This window comes from Eubalaena glacialis, unplaced genomic scaffold, assembly GCF_028564815.1.
Source record: "Eubalaena glacialis isolate mEubGla1 unplaced genomic scaffold, mEubGla1.1.hap2.+ XY H_3, whole genome shotgun sequence".
Taxonomy (NCBI): Eukaryota; Metazoa; Chordata; class Mammalia; order Artiodactyla; family Balaenidae; genus Eubalaena; species Eubalaena glacialis.
The window spans coordinates 2,183,863-2,199,895 of NW_026871157.1; the positions used below are offsets into that span (position 1 = coordinate 2,183,863).

The following is a 16,033-nucleotide window of genomic DNA, read 5'->3' on the forward strand; positions in this document are numbered from 1 at the left end:
GTTCTTAGCATGTGAGATCTTCCTGGACCAGGGCTCGAACCCATGTTCCCTGCACTGGCAGGCTGATTCTTAAGCACTGTGCCACCAGGGAAGCCCTAGCCTACCTTTCTTTCTAAGCACTTGTACACACGTGTATGTTTGTGTGCATGTGCTTTTGTGTGTATGAAAGTTATGCATATTGTTGACTGGTGAAAAGGTTTGGAGCCCATAAAAGAGAAATAGAAAGCAAAACACCATGTACAGATATTTTATTTCCCTGATACCACCATGTAGAAGTAATCATATTATTAGGTATTTTTTAACTTTTTTGTGTTTATTTTTTAAAAATAAATGAAAATGCTGAAAAGTAGAAGTTAGTACTTATTTTGTCATTTAAAAAGTTATACATAGGAAAATTTTTCAGGTCTTTTAATACTCCATTTTATAAGTGTATTGTGATTTAGTTACTGTTTCCCTTGGTGCCCTTTTTAGACTGTCAATGGTTTTTGTTAGGTATATGCTGTGATGAACATTTTCGTTTTGGTGAATATTTGAATATTACGTTGAATCAAAGTTTTCATTAGTTGCAGTATATTTCAGTTTAGTAAAGTTTTTTCATGTTCTTTGTTTCTACTTTCTTAAGGCTTTAGCATTTAGATATGTGTTATCTGTTCATTCTGCCTGGGAGACATTGTCTTCATAATCCTTGTTTCTGTGTCAGATACTGCTGCTCCTCCTCACCCCTTCCCCCATCCCCACCCCAGCTCCCTACCATATTGCTCAGAACTCTCATCATGAATTTAATTAACATTTCCAGCGTTAAAAGCCACACACAACCAAAAAGTTCTCTCCTGTCCTTCACTTATTTTGACTCAGGATTTTCCATGCACACCCTAGACTTACAGCTTTGCAACTTCGTTCTGTTCCTTTTGGGAGAATTTTCCTTTTCTTTGTTAGTGCCAGTTATTTTTCATCTTCAGTGGCTGAGGTTTATATATAGGATGGTTCACATAGCTAAAATCGTCTCAGGCTCTTTTAAATGAGGTTTTTAAAAACTGTCTTTCTCCTTGGTATTTTTCTGTCAGGTAGTTGTTCCCATTGCAAGTTTAGTGTCTTGTTTTCTTTTTAATCTGTGTGCTGGGACATGAGATTCATTCATTGTGTTTGAATGTAGCACACTGTACTTGAAGTGGTTGCCCAGACCTTTATGTAAATAATTACAGATAATTGCATGTAATCATATTCAATTGATACACTTGTTATTCATAGCATTTGTATGAATCTATTAAGCAGGATAAAAACAGTAGATACATTATATGTTCTATGTAATGTTTTATGTAACGTTTTATGTAACATTTTATGTAATTCAGTATCGGTTTACAGCAATAGATTTCAACTTGGGCTGATTTTGCCTTCTTATTAGACAATCAGCAGTGTCAAAAAATACTTTTGGTTTTTATGATTTAGGTGGGAGGAGTTGGCTTGCACTGGTTGGCGTTCAGTGGTTAGAGAACAGGGATGTTGCTAAGCATCTTGCAAAGCACAGAATATCCCCCAACCCCCAAAGTTATTTGGTCCAAAATATTTACAGTGCTGAGATTGAGATACCCTGATGTGCGGAGTTTTTAGACTTGTGTTCCATAGCTTAGAGTTGTTAACTTGTACCTCATCAGCTAGAGGGAGAGGGGCTGAAAGTTAGAGGAGAAGCCTGAAGTAGTAGTGTAAAACAAGTATAGTCCTTCCCTGATAGGAGAGGGTGTTAGTCTGAGCCATGTGATGTAAGCTGCCTGCAATTGAATTGCTGTTGTTAAAAGATTATTTTAGTAATCCTCAATGCGGCTGCATGGGGAATTAATTACATTAGGGAAAAGAGAATCATGGGAGGCTTCCCTGGCTTGCTTTCAGCTACGTGTGGCTACAATAAGCAGGTTCCTCACTTGTACTTCCTTTTCTCTTCCCTGTTCTTTCTTAAAGATACTGTTCTGACTCTTACCATGCTAATTCCAGTGGAAAGAGGCTATTTTGAGATAGCTCTCCCGGTCTGCCTTTGCATGATTTTTTAATTTTCTCTTTATTTAATTGAACTATCTATAGTTGATGTGAACGCTTATACTCTTCCTACTATTTCTTTGTACTCTTTTATTCTTGTAGCTCTGTTTACCTGGCGTATGCTCCCTTACGGATATGTCTTACCTACAGTTCTGAGTTCATATGCCATCTTTGATTATCTTCATTTGGTAATGATTTTCACTTTCTTTGAACTCCAATAGCACTTTGTCATGACATTAACATTTTCTAATAATTTTTTTGACTGCATTGAGTCTTCGTTGCTGTGTGCAGGCTTTCTCTAGCTGCGGCAAGCGGGGGCTACTCTTCATTGCTGTGTGCAGGCTTTTCATTGCAGTGGTTTCTCTTGTTGCGGAGCTAAGGCTCCAGGTGCGTGAGTTTCTGTAGTTATGGCACGTGGGCTTAGTAGTTGTGGCTCGCGGGCTCTAGAGCACAGGCTCAGTAGTTGTGGTGCATGGGCTTTGTTGCTCTGCGGGATGTGGGATATTCCTGCACCAGGGCTCGAACCCGTGTCCCCTGCATTGGCAGGGGGATTCCCAACCACTGTGCCACCAGGGAAGCCCCTCTAATTCTTTTTGCTTTTGGTGTTTTTGTATTCTCTTCTAGAATTTATCAACGAGAAATTAATAGTCAATCTAAGAAAAAAAGGGAAAATTTTATTCAAGCCAATTTGAGGATTATAATCTAAGAGACAGTCTTTGAGAAAGCTCTGAGGACTATTCCGCCCACTAGAGGTTAAGGCACAGCTGTATAAGTTTTTTGAGACAGTGTTAGTCATCAAAGTAACATCTTGACAGTTTACATAGTCTTGTTTACAAGACAAGTAGTGGGTTATTGTGATTCCTTCCAGAATTGAGAAAGGAATTTTACTTCCTAAGGAGTTACCTTGCTGGTGCTAGGAGGAAATTGCTTTTGTTTTATTGTTTTTTCCTTTCTTTGTGGGCAGGCATTTGTGTGTCTTCTAAGGGGGTCTAGTTAACATGTAGTACAGATGTACACTAGAGGGGATGGAAGAGGTAGTGACTCAAACAGCACAAAGAGAATTTTGTGTTTAGCAATTTTCTTGTCCTGCCTTAAAAATAATTTTATTTCATCCAGTTGAAGTCCATGTCTAATAGCATGTTCTTTTGCTTGCTAGGTATTATTGAATAGTTGAATTTTTACTTATTAACACTTGTACAGTGATTACATAGAATCCCAGGGATTATTATTATGGAATCTAAGTTACTTTATCATATTAATTGTTAATAAATTATTTTATTAATACATTACTGATTTACTAATTATTAAAGAATCTAAAGAAACACAATGCTATTATATATGTCATTCAGAAATTTTTCTGGGATGTCTCTTGAGTGAAGTTCTTAGTTTCTGAGGTGAAAGCTATCCTTTTTGAGATCAGCATATATAACTAGTTGAGGGAGTGTCGGACTTAATGTAAGTATCATGTTGTCAGTTAAGAGACTTGGGTTACAGTTCTAGGGCTTCAGCCAACTTGTGAGTTATTTAACCTTAAAATGAGAGACTTGGGGACTTCCCTGCTGATCCAGTGGTTAAGACCCCGCGATTCCACTGCTGGGGTCACGGGTTCCATCCCTGGTCAGGGAACTAAGATCCCACATGCTGTTAGGTGTGGCCAAAAAAGAGAAACTTAGACTCAGTATTTGCTATCTTATCTTACTGTAATTCTTTAGTTGTATTTATTCATTTAATTCCATTGATGGTTCTGGGTCAGGGTCTCTCTAGAGATTTTACTCAGGTGCCAGCTGTGAGTAGCAGTCTTCTATCTGAAGGCTTGACTGAGACTGGAGTATTCACATCTGTGATGACTTATTCAAAAGACTGACTGTTGGCAGGAGGCATCAGTTCCTTGCCATGTGGATCGCTCTGTAGTGCTGCTTCAGTGTTTTGGGGCAAGTGTTAGCTGCCTTGTTAAGAATACCTTTGTTAAGCTTTAAGAATACCGATACTGCTAAAAAATTATTGTAGTTTGCTAGGGAAAATAATATTAAGAGGAATTTTAGTTTTTTCTCATATGAAGAGTAGAGATATGCAGTGATTAAAGTTGGTGTAGACAATTGCAGGTAAAATTGCATGTTCTTTGTTTTCTATCACAGTAAGATAATTAGCAAAAGGAACTTATTTTGTATGTTGGACCTTTTAACAGGCTAGCAGTTCTCAATTTTTTTAGGTTTCAAGGCCCCTTAACAGTTAAAAAGTTTTGAGAATCTCATGAAGCATTAGTTTCTGTGTGTTATCTCTTGATATTTACCATGTTGTAAATTTAAATTACAGATTAAAAATTCTTCAGTATTTCATTTGAAAACCAGTTACATGGTAACAAGTATTTTTGTGAAAGATAAGTATTTTCCAAGTGGAAAAACTTTTAATAGGCTATTTTTTAGAGGAGTTTTAGGTTTGCAGGAAAACTACACAGAAAATAGAGAGTTCCTATCTGTCCCCTTTTCTCTGTTGTTCACCTCTTGCTTCAGTATGATATATTTGTTATGACTGATAAATTTGTACTGATACGTTAGTGTTAACTAAAGGCCATAGTTTTATGTTAAGGTTCATTCTTTATATTGTGCAATTTTGTGGGTTAGGACAAATGTATAATGTCATGCATTCATCATTATAGGGAAAAGTTCCAGGTCCCTAAAATGTCCTGTGCTCTACCCGTTCATCTCTTCTTTCCACTCCCTGAATACTTGGCAGCCGCTAAAGTTTCTGCTGTTTCCATAGTATTGCCTTTTCCAGAATGTTAAGTACTTGGAATCATACAGTATGCAGGCTTTTCAGACTGTTTATAAAGAAACCACTTTACAACAGTATGAATTTGAGACTTCTCCATGTCTTTTTGTTGCTTGATGTCATTTCTTTTATTTATGAATAATACTCTATTATTTGAGTGTAACACAGTTTTGTTGTTGTTGTTTTTGTTTACCTATCTTGGTTGATTCCAAGTTTTGGCAAATGTGAATAGAGCTGCTAGAAACGTTTGTGCGCAGGTTTGCCCAGTTTGGATGTAAGTTTTTTGCTTTTTTTAAGAAATAAATTTATTTACATTTGTCTGCATTGGGTCTTCGTTGCTGCACACGGGCTTTCTCTATTTGCAGCGAGCAGAGGGCTACTCTTTGTTGCGCTGCCAGGCTTCTCATTGTGGTGGCTTCTCTTGTTGCGGAGCACGGGCTCTAGGTGCGCGGGCTTCAGTAGTTGTGGCACACGGTCTCAGTAGTTGTGGTGCACGGGCTTAAGTTGCTCTGCAGCATGTGGGATCTTCCCAGACCAGGGCTTGAACCTGTGTCCCCTGCATTGGCAGGCAGATTCTCAACCACTGCACCACCTGGGAAGTCCCTGGTGTTTTTTAAAAATAAATTTATTTATTTATGGCTGTGTTGGGTCTTCGTTGCTGCACGTGGGCTTTCTCTACTTGCAGTGAGCCAGGGCTACTCTCCGTTGCATTGCGTGGGCTTCTCATTGTGATGGTTTCTCTTGTTGCAGAGCACAGGCTCTAGGCACGCAGGCTTCAGCAGTTGTGGCTCACAGGCTTAGTTGCTCTGCGGCATGTGGGATTTTCCTGCACCAGGGCTTGAACCCGTGTCCCCTGCATTGGCAGGTGGATTCTTAACCACTGCACCACCATGGAAGCCCTGGACATGAGTTTTTGTTTGGGTAAATATCTAGGTATATGATTGCTGGTTTGTATGGTAAACCTATTTTTAGTTTGCAGGAAACTGCTAAATTGTCTTTCAAAGTAACGGGCTACCATTTTGCATTCTCACCAGCAGTGTGTGAAAGTTTTTCAATAAGGGGAATAAGGCTGTCACTTTTATATTCTGGGTATGAGGACTAAAAGATTTGGTATTTTCTGTAAATAGACTAAATAAGGGTAACAGTGATTTAATATTCTATTTTGGTAGCCATTACAGATAACCATGCTTCTAGATCCTCAGGGAAGAAATTAGTGAGAGTGATCCAGAGATAGTTTTTGATCAATATATGAGAATAAGATTCTGGATTTGGGGTGAGGAATTTCTTAACATCAGTTTGTGGAAACAGTTGCAAAGGACATATGATAATTGGGAGTCCTTGGCATTTGTTTACTCAAAGTCTGCCAGTGGTTGCTAGATTGGTGGAACACTTGACATATCTTACAGGCTTCTTGGGATTCATCATGAGCAAAACTCCAAGGCTGTTGTCATTATGGAGTTTATGTTTTATTGTCCTACAGAGAGAAGTTCACATAGATGCCAAAAAAAGGAATGTGCAGGAGGCTGTGAGAGCCAAATGCAGGGGGATTGATGAGACTTGTCAGGGATACTTCAGAAAGGCCACATTTGAGTTGAAAGTTGAAGAATGAGTACAGAATTAACCAGACAAATTGCTGGTGCCAAGGTCCCAGAAATAACATGTGGAACAAAATTTAAAGGAACATGAAGAAGAAAAAAAAATTACTTTAAAATTAATATTTAGGTTTATTGTCCTGAAAATAGAATTCTCACTCAAGTTTTGTTTTCTTATGAGAGGGGGGAAACTCTTCTAAGATCACTTATTAGGTAGTTGATTAATTGTCCATTATTAGTAGCTAGTTTTATAACCATTTTGAGAAACTATTGTTTGTATGCATTGTTCTATATAAACTACACTTTGTAAAGGCTTGCATTTTAGTATTGCATCTGTATCATCGTAGACATATGTTAATAAGCCCATAGATAGCATATGAGGCTCATCATGCATGACAGGGGGAAAAATAATTAGGAATTGCTGTTTTGTTTAAGATACTCCTCCAGACTACCAGTACATTAAAGATATGCCTTCAGCCTTACTGAATGCACTGTAGCAATTCAAGTTTTAATTTTAAATATTTGTATTAAAATTTAAATATGCGTTGATTTAGAAATAAGTATTTTTGTACTTTACCTTATTTTACATAGGACTTAAAAGTGCTTAGTGAATTATAGTACAGAATAAACAATTTATTATATGCATTTAAATATTTAAACAATTTATTATATGCATTTAAATATTTAACTCAGTGTTTTATGTATATTTTTATAATACTAATTGCAAAATAGTTTGTAAGTAGCTGGTTTAAGATAGTTGTTATTAATGTTTACTGTCTTAGAATGGTTTGCAAGAGCAGTGAGGTTTAGTTAGCTTCATGAAGGCTAAGTATAGGTTGAGCTTTTCTGTTACACTGCTTGAATCTACTAAGTCCAGATTATATGTATGTTATTTAAATTGTATTAAAACATACATAAGAAAATTTAGCACTTTCCTGTTTTCAGTTATACCGTTTAGTGACATTAAGTACATTCATTCACATTGTTATGCAGCCACCACCATTCATCTCCAGAACTTTATTCATCTTGTAAAAGTGAAACGATACCATTAAACAATAACAATTTCCCCTTTCTTCTAGCTCCTGGCAACTACCCTTCTACTTTTTGTCTCTATGAATTTGATTACATACCTAATATGAGTGGAATTATAAGTTATTTGTCATTTTGTGACTGGCTTATTTTATTAGCATAACGTCCTCATGGTTTATCCATGTTGTCACGTGGGTCAGAATTTACTTTTTCTAAGGCTGAATGGTATTCCACTGTGTGTGAATAGCATATTGTATTAATCCATTCATCTGTCAGTGGGTAATTTGGTAATTGGTTACACCTCTTGGTGATCAGGAGTAATGATGCAGTGAACACATTTTTGGAAATACCTGTATGAGACTCTGCCTTCAGTTCTTCTGCATATACACACAAAAGTGAGATTGCTGGGTCATATGGTAATTCTATTTTTTTATTTTTTGAGATACTACCATGTTTATTTCCCATGATGGTTGCACCATTTTACATTCCCAGCAGCAGTGTACAAGAGTTCCAGTTTCTCTACATCCTCATTAACCCTTATTCTTTTTTGTTTCTTTTCTGATTTTTTGATGGTAGCCATTCTGATGGGTGTGGGCCAATATCTCATTGAGGTTTGATTTACATTTCTTTAATGATTAGTGATGCTGAGTATCTTTTCATATGCTCACTATTCATTTGTACATCATCTTTGGAGAATGTTTGCGTCCTCTGCCCATTTTTTAATCAGGTTATTTGATTTTGTTATTGTTGAGTTATAAGAATTCTTGAATATTCTGGGTATTGCCCCCCCATCACATATGGTTTTTACATTTTTTGTTCAGTTCTACAGGTTGATTTGTTCAATTCTGCCTTTCACATTGTTGATTGTGTCCCTTGATATACAGAATTTTTTGAGTTTGAGATCAGTTTATCTATTGTTGCTTTGTTGCCTATGCTTTTGGTGTTTTTGTCAAGAAAATTTTGCCACATTTAATGTCATGAATATTTTGTCCTGTGTTTTGCTCTAGGAGTTTTATAGTTTGGGGTTTTAGGTATTTAATCCTTACTGAGTTAATTTTTCTGTGTGGTATTTTACATCTGGATATATTACATTCTTTTTTACGTGTAAATATTTAGTGGATATTCAGTTTTCCCAGCAACATATGTTGAAAAGATTATTCTTTTCACATTGAATGTTCTTAGTACTCTTGTTGAAGATCATTTGACCATATGATTGAGGATTATTTCTGAGCTTTCTCTTCTATTCCTTTAGTCTACATGTGTGTCTTTATGTCAGAACTATACTACTTTGATTACTGTAGGTTTGTAGTTTGTCTTGAATCAGGGGGTTTGACACCTCCAACTTTGTTCTTTTTCAAGATTGTTTTAACTATTTAGGAGTTGGCTTGACATTACATATGAATGTTAGGATGGAGTTTTCTTTGTCTTCAAAAAACTCCGTTAGGATATTGATAGGGATTGCATTGCTTCTGTAGATTGACATCTTAATAAGTCTTCCAGTCTGTGATATGAGATATCTTTCCATTTATTTATGTCTTCAATTTCTTTCAGAAATGTTGTAGTTTTTCAGGGTACATGAAATCTTTCCTCCTTGGTTAATTTTATTCTTAAGTTTTCTTAATTTCCTTTTGGGGTTGTTCATTGTTAGTGAACTGATTTTTAAGGTGTTGATTTTGTATCTTGCAGCTATAGTGAAATTGTTAATTAGTTCTAACACTTTTTAATTTATGTTATGGAAGCTTTAGCGTTTTCTACATATAAGATTATATCATCTCCAACAGACATAATTTATCTTCATTTTTTGATTGGGATGCCTTTTTAAATTAATTAATTTTCTTAGCTAAATGCTCTGACCCAGAGTTACAGTTCTGTATTAAATAGAAGTGGTGGAAGTGGTCAGCCTTACTTTATTCCAGATCTTAGAGGAAAAGCTTTCAGTATTGAGTATGATGTTTGTTGTGGGTTTTTCATATATGGCTTTTCATGTTGCGTTTCCTTCTCTTGCTTTTTTATTTTTTATCATAACAGGGTGTTCAGTTTCGTCTAATCCTTTTTCTCCATCAGTTGAGATGATCATTAGTATTTTTCCCTTTATTCTGTTAATGTGGTATATTACATTGATTGATTTGAAAATTCTACTTGGTCATGGTGTATAATCCATAATGTGCTGTTGAATTCAATTTGGTAGTACAGTATGTTGGTGAGGATTTTTGCATCAGTATTCATCAGGAATATTGATGTCTAATTCCCTTGTTTCTAAAACACATTAAAAAAGAAAAGGATCTTAAATCAACAACCTAACTTGACAAGTTAAGGTATTAGAAGAAGAACATACTCATCCCACAATTAGCAAGAGGAAGTAAATAATAAAGATTAGCACTGAGATAAAAGACAGAATAGAGAAGAAATAGAGAAATAACTGAAACCAAACTGCTCTTTGAAAAGATCAATAAAATTGACAAATTTTTTTAAAATTTTTAAATTTTTTAACAAAAGAAGATTCAAATTGCTGAAATCAAATGAAACTGGAGATACGACACCTGGTGGCAAAATATGTCAAATTCTAAGAAAATAGTATGAAGTATTATACATCACCAAGTTAAGTAAAGTAGAAGAAGTAGATAAATACCTAGAAACATTAACCCTACCAGAACTAACTTATGAATAGACATAAAACTAGCAAGGAGAATGCATCAGTAATCAAAAATCTTACAACGAAAAAAAGCACTGGACCTGATGATGTCACTTGTGAATTCTGTCAAACATGCAAATAATATCTTCATAGCAATCATTCTAAAAATTTTTTAAAAGTTGAGGAGGAGGGAACACTCCTCATTTGAGTCCAGCATTACCCTGGTACTTCAGCCAGAGAAAGACACTATAAGAAACCTACAGACAAGTATCTCTTGTAACCCATGATACAAAATCATCAACAACATACTAACAAACTGAATTCAGCAGCATATTAAAATGATAATACACAGTGAATAAGTGAGAGTTATTCCTGGAGTATAGTGTGGTTCAGTATATGAAAATCAATAAATATAATCAAATTAACAGAATAAGGGAAAAGAATGCATAATAATCTCAACTGCTGCAGAAAAACATTTGACGAAATTCCTTCAGCATTTTGAATATATCATCACTCTCCTAGCCTGCAGGTTTCTGCTAGAGAAATTTCTGATAATCATATATAGGTTCTCTTGTATGTGACAAGTTATTTTTCTCTTGCTCTTTTTGAGATTCTCTTTTAGTCTGACTTCTAACAGCTTATTAAGTGTCTTGGCATGGCTGTCTAGTTGTGTACTTCTTGGAGTTCTTTGTTGAAATTCTCATTTTGTTTCTGTATCATTTTTTGGTTTTGTTTAGTTATATGTCTGTGTTCTCTTTCATGTCGTTCTGCATTTTTAAGACGGTTTAAAAAAATTCTTCTTCGGGGTTGGTGTTTTGGACTTTACTTCTTTTTTTGATTAGGTCAGATTTCCCTAATCGCTAATGTTTTCATATGTTCTGTAATTTTGTTGTTGAGATTTTGGGCATTGGAGAAAATAGCTGCTGGTTCCAGTCTTTTTTTTTTTTTTTAAGTTTTTTTTGGGATGTGGACCATTTTTTTGTTTGTTTCGTTTTTGTGTGTGTGTGTTTTTAAAGGAACTCCTTTATTTGTTTATTTGTTTGTTTATTTATTTATTTATTTATGGCTGTGTTGGGTCCTCGGTTCTGTGTGAGGGCTTTCTCTAGCTGTGGCAAGCGGGGGCCACTCTTCATCGCGGTGCGCGGGCCTCCCACCATCGCGACCTCTCTTGTTGTGGAGCACAGGCTCCAGATGCGCAGGCTTAGTAGTTGTGGCTCACGGGCCTAGTTGCTCCGCGGCATGTGGCATCTCCCCAGACCAGGGCTAGAACCCGTGCATTGGCAGGCAGATTCTCAACCACTGCGCCACCAGGGAAGCCCTGGTTCCAGTCTTTACTGACCAGCTTCGTGTAGGGGGAAACCTTCACCAGTCAGTCCAGATAGCTCTTTTAGACCTTCCTGGACCTTCATGTCTGTGGCTTTGTGTGCTTTTCTCCAACTATATGTGGGTGCTTTTGGCCATGTTCATTTCCTGTGTTTCTCATTAAGAGTTTTTGGTTTCAGTTTAACTAATCTTTTGCTCCTCCTGTCTTGCCTGTTGAACTGCAGAGGTCTGCTATAGCATGCTGTGGCACTCACCTGTTTTCAGTGGCCTCCAACACTATGCCACTGTCAGGCCATTCGGAAATCCCTAGGAAAGCCAGAAATCTGGAGTTAAGTTCCACTTTATTCTTTCTGTCCTGAGAGAGGAGTCAGTTGGAGCAAGGAATTGGGTATTATTTTCTCTTTTGCTTTGAGCTACATTGGGTTGGGGAATGACCCAGTGTGAGGCAAACTTCAAGAACTCTTATCCTCCTCACAGTTGTCGTTTGTGTTGTTTATGCACTCACCTGGGTCTGGAAGCCCCATATTAACCAGTGTCTGGCTGTCTTACAATTGTATTTTGATCCACATATTGCTGTTAACTTGTGTTTGAGGGAGAACTAGGGCCTGGAGCTTCGTATTCTGCCATTTTGCTGACATCACTCTCCTAGTACTAACTTTTATCTAGAGAAAGGTTTCCTAGTCCTAGAATATGTTGAACTACTAGAGTTTGAATATGACAAAAATGCTGTTGTGATTTAAAGGAAATATCTAACATTGCTGTTTTGAATTACATTTCAAATGATTTGAATAATTACTCAATTGCTCAGTTGTGTCTCAGGATAGTGTATCTTTGTAGTGCAGAGTTTCTCCCTAGACAAAACAGAGGCTTTGCGAGAAGTAATGGGTCTGTGATCTTGGAGAAGGGTGTTTTATTTGAGGGAAGGGAGATTGCATGGTCACTTTGTTTCCATTTACCCTAATAATATCCTGTTTTTTGAGAATGACTAATTCCCCTTGCTAAATTACTTAATGTGTATCTCTAGATAGAGGGATAAGGGCAGACATAAAATGACAGACGAATACAATTTTAAGATATTTTAGTTCAAATAACCTCAAATGCCAAAGAGAATACTATGCAAGGGAAAAGTGTGTGAAGCACACTTCCACCCCAGGAAGCAGTGTTTTAGAGAGAGATGGGATTAATTCTAGGCTTTTGTACTTTCTTACCTGTGCTTTGTTAAATCACTTAATTTCTTAGAGCCTCAGGTTCTTAATTCATAGAACAAATATCACAAAATCTGTGTAACATTCAGAGTTATGAAAGTCTTAGTTGAGTCTTGCTCCTGGACCAAGTGTCATCTCTCGTCCTCCGCAAAACACCCATACCCATAAAGCTTTCATCGCAGGTTTAGAACTGCCTTATTTTCAGAGTCAGCCATGGAACTCCCTTAAGACCATCTCCTTAAAAGCAATTTTGAACACAAACCAGATGATGAGAAAGGAATGACAGACATTTTTTCAAGAAATTTCTGAAGAAGGACAGGTATTAGTGACTTCCGGTAGAGGAGTTTTAAGCATATTTTTGGCCAAGAAAAATGGATCCAGAAGGAAATGGAGAAGCCAAAGTTAAGAGCAAGGCCCTTTTACACACGGAACGTACACAGTGGGTTCAGTAGCCCGGGTAAAAGGACAAAAGAAAGAACGTTAGAATTTAATGGGTGGCTGATTTTTTTGAGTTGTAAGAAAAAATTAAATAGCTCTTGTTAGCAAGAGAACTCAACGAAAGATGATAGAGAATTTCTCTAAGTTTTAAAAATTGTCTACTTCATATAAAGTTTTTGAATGAGAATGTTTAAATCTGGGAAATCAGAAGTGAAAGACTCTGTGATCTTCAAGTGACCATGTGGAGATATGTGTGTGTATATGTATTTATGTAATCTGTATGGATACTTCAGATGTTTTCTTGATCTACTTTCTCCCTCTAATCCTACCTGTATGAAATCATGTTTTATCTTAATTTGGCTTTTCTTTTTATTTATTTAAGAGCAGTCTACACCTTTATCTTTATTTTCTCAGTATTTTATGGGCATTTTATAGATTCTTTTGTAAGTAAAAAATAACTAAGAGCTTTGTATTTTTCTGGAATGTTGTATCCAATATTAAGACTTCTATGTTTTCTCATTATAACTAGTGGTACAACAATGTAAATTTATTGAGTAACAATATTTATAAAAATTTTACCTTTTCATTTCTGTTTCATTTTTATAGCCATCTCTTATTGACTGTAAAGGCTCTGGTGATGTTACCATACACATTAAAATTGGAACGATTCATTATTTATTTTTTTAATATTTGAAACAAGTATACCTTTTGTTCCCTTCTACTTTTAGGTGATGAAATGGTCTCTGCAAGATGGTCTGTCCTTGAATTGGAGATATTTAAGGCTGACATATGCTGGTACTTCAACTTCTATAAGTGGACTATAAATTCTTCTCTTACGACGACTAAATAAACAGACAAAATAGCAAAAATCTGTTCTGTGTCGAGTATGACAGCCACTACTCGTGGCTCTCCAGTAGGAGAGAATGACAGCCAGGGCCAGGATCCTGATGGACAGTCTCAGCCCCCCTTCCAGAATCAGGTAGGAAATGAAGGCTGTGTTGTCTTGGGTGCTATGGATTAGTAAATGGTGGCCAGATGTCCTAAATAATTCGTAAAGTAATCATAAAAGCTATTGTCATTTTAAGTTACACTTTAAAAAAGTCACTGAGGTTCTTAGTAAAAGGAAACGTACTGTACATATGCTTGAGAATGTACTCTATTTTATATGTAAGGCCCTCTGAGCGTGAGGGCAAAAGAGTTAAATCAGTCATTGTATCACTTAGTTATCAGCATAGATTCAAGTCAGCTGTTTTTGTTCACATCCCATCTTTTGTACCCACACTTACCTTATGCATCTGGTTAAGTAATATAATATCTAATCTTCAGATGTTCCATATCTTTAGATTAAAAATTCCACATCTTTAAAAAGATAAATGAAATAATGTAAGTAAAGAGTTTGACATAGATTTTAGTATTGAAGTTTTGTGCTGACCTACACGGAAATAATTTTTTTCCTTTTCTCTGGAAGAATTTGTATAAAATAAATTTATTAAAAGCTTAATTAACATTAATTTTTTGATTCTTAGATATTGGTCATTTGTATTTATTATGTCTTAGGGGATTAATCAGTTTCATTAAACTTTGCAAAATAGAGTTTTGCAAAGGTATTGCCTTTTATTTTTCTCCTCCCATTTATATATTACTTTTTCGTGTTCGTTAGATCATTCCTTTTGCTTTCCTGGGGTTTAATTTGTTAATTTTCTAGTTTCCTGATAATGAACTTCAGATAATTGATTGTTGAGTTTTTCTTTCACTTTTTCCATTTTCTAAAACATGCATTTTATACTATAAATTTTTGCTAAACCATATCCCATAACTTTTGGTATGTGTTTATGTTTACTGTTACTCAGTTAACATTTTAAAATTTGCGTGGTAATCTTTCTCTATAAGGATTCTTTATAAACACCATGCTTCATTTTCAAGCAGTTAGAGATTTTCTGGTTAACTTTTTGTCATTGGTTTGTAGCTTAATTTCTCTGTGATTAGAGAATCTATTCTCAGTGATGCTGCACTTAGGAACTTATTGAGGGTTGGTATGTTGCTCAACATAGGGTCAATTTCACTTCTACTTGGCAAAAATACTATATATTGTGCTGTAGCATTCATTATGCATGTCAGTTGTTTCCAGTTTTCTCAGTATTCATTTCATATGTTCTATATAACCTTGTTTTATTTTGTTTTAAATCTACTGGTTTTATTACTAGTTGAGAACTCTTTTGATCTCCACCTGGGATTGTGGGCTTGCACATTCCACTTTTATATGTTATATTAATTTTAGCTAGACATATTTGGAACCAATAAGATGCATTCACATTGAAAATAGTGATTTTGTGGGGAGGGGGTGTTTGACTCATTAATCTTTACGTGCACACCTCTTATGTGTGTAGAGATCTCTTTATTTAATATTATAAATTTATTTATATACTTTATTTTTGGCTGCATAGGGTCTTTGTTGTGGTTCACGGGCTTCTCATTGTGGTGGCTTCTCTTGTTGAGGAGCACGGGATCTAGGTGTGCGGGCTTCAGTAGTTGTGGCTCGTGAGCTGTAGAGCGCAGACTCAATAGTTGTGGCACGTGGGCTCAGTAGTTGTGGTGTGGGCTCTAGAGCTCAGGCTCAGTAGTTGTGGCGCATGGGCTTAGTTGCTCTGCAGCATGTGGGATCTTCCCAGGCCAGGGGTCGAACCCATGTCCCCTGCATTGGCAGAGGAATTCTTAACCACTGCGCCAACAGGGAAGTCCTAGAGATCTCTTTAATCTCCAGTAATTCTTCCTACCTCAAAACCTAACTCTCACATATTAGTATAGGTGCACCACTTTGCAGGGAGGGTGGAAGGTTATTGTCATGAAGGATATCTTATCCTTTTTTTTTAAACACCATTTGTTATTTTTATTGTTGTCTTTCGTTAATTCCGTAGTACTACTGTTTTAAATTGTTCTCTTTTGTACTTTTTACTGGTTTTTAGTGGGCTTTTAGGTTCAGAGCAGACTTGAGCAGAAAGTACAGAGTTCTTACTTGC

General features: G+C 36.1%; 1 protein-coding gene across 1 annotated transcript in view; it reads left to right on the forward strand.

The window, feature by feature from the left end:
• Positions 1-16,033, forward strand: part of LOC133083010 (probable ubiquitin carboxyl-terminal hydrolase FAF-X) — a 139,079-nt gene that overhangs the window by 7,952 nt on the left and 115,094 nt on the right. Inside the window, exon 2 of the mRNA XM_061179681.1 lies at positions 13,745-13,995. Coding sequence (XP_061035664.1) covers positions 13,903-13,995 — 93 coding nt within the window. The 5' untranslated portion in view covers positions 13,745-13,902. The remainder of the gene's footprint in view (positions 1-13,744; positions 13,996-16,033) is intronic.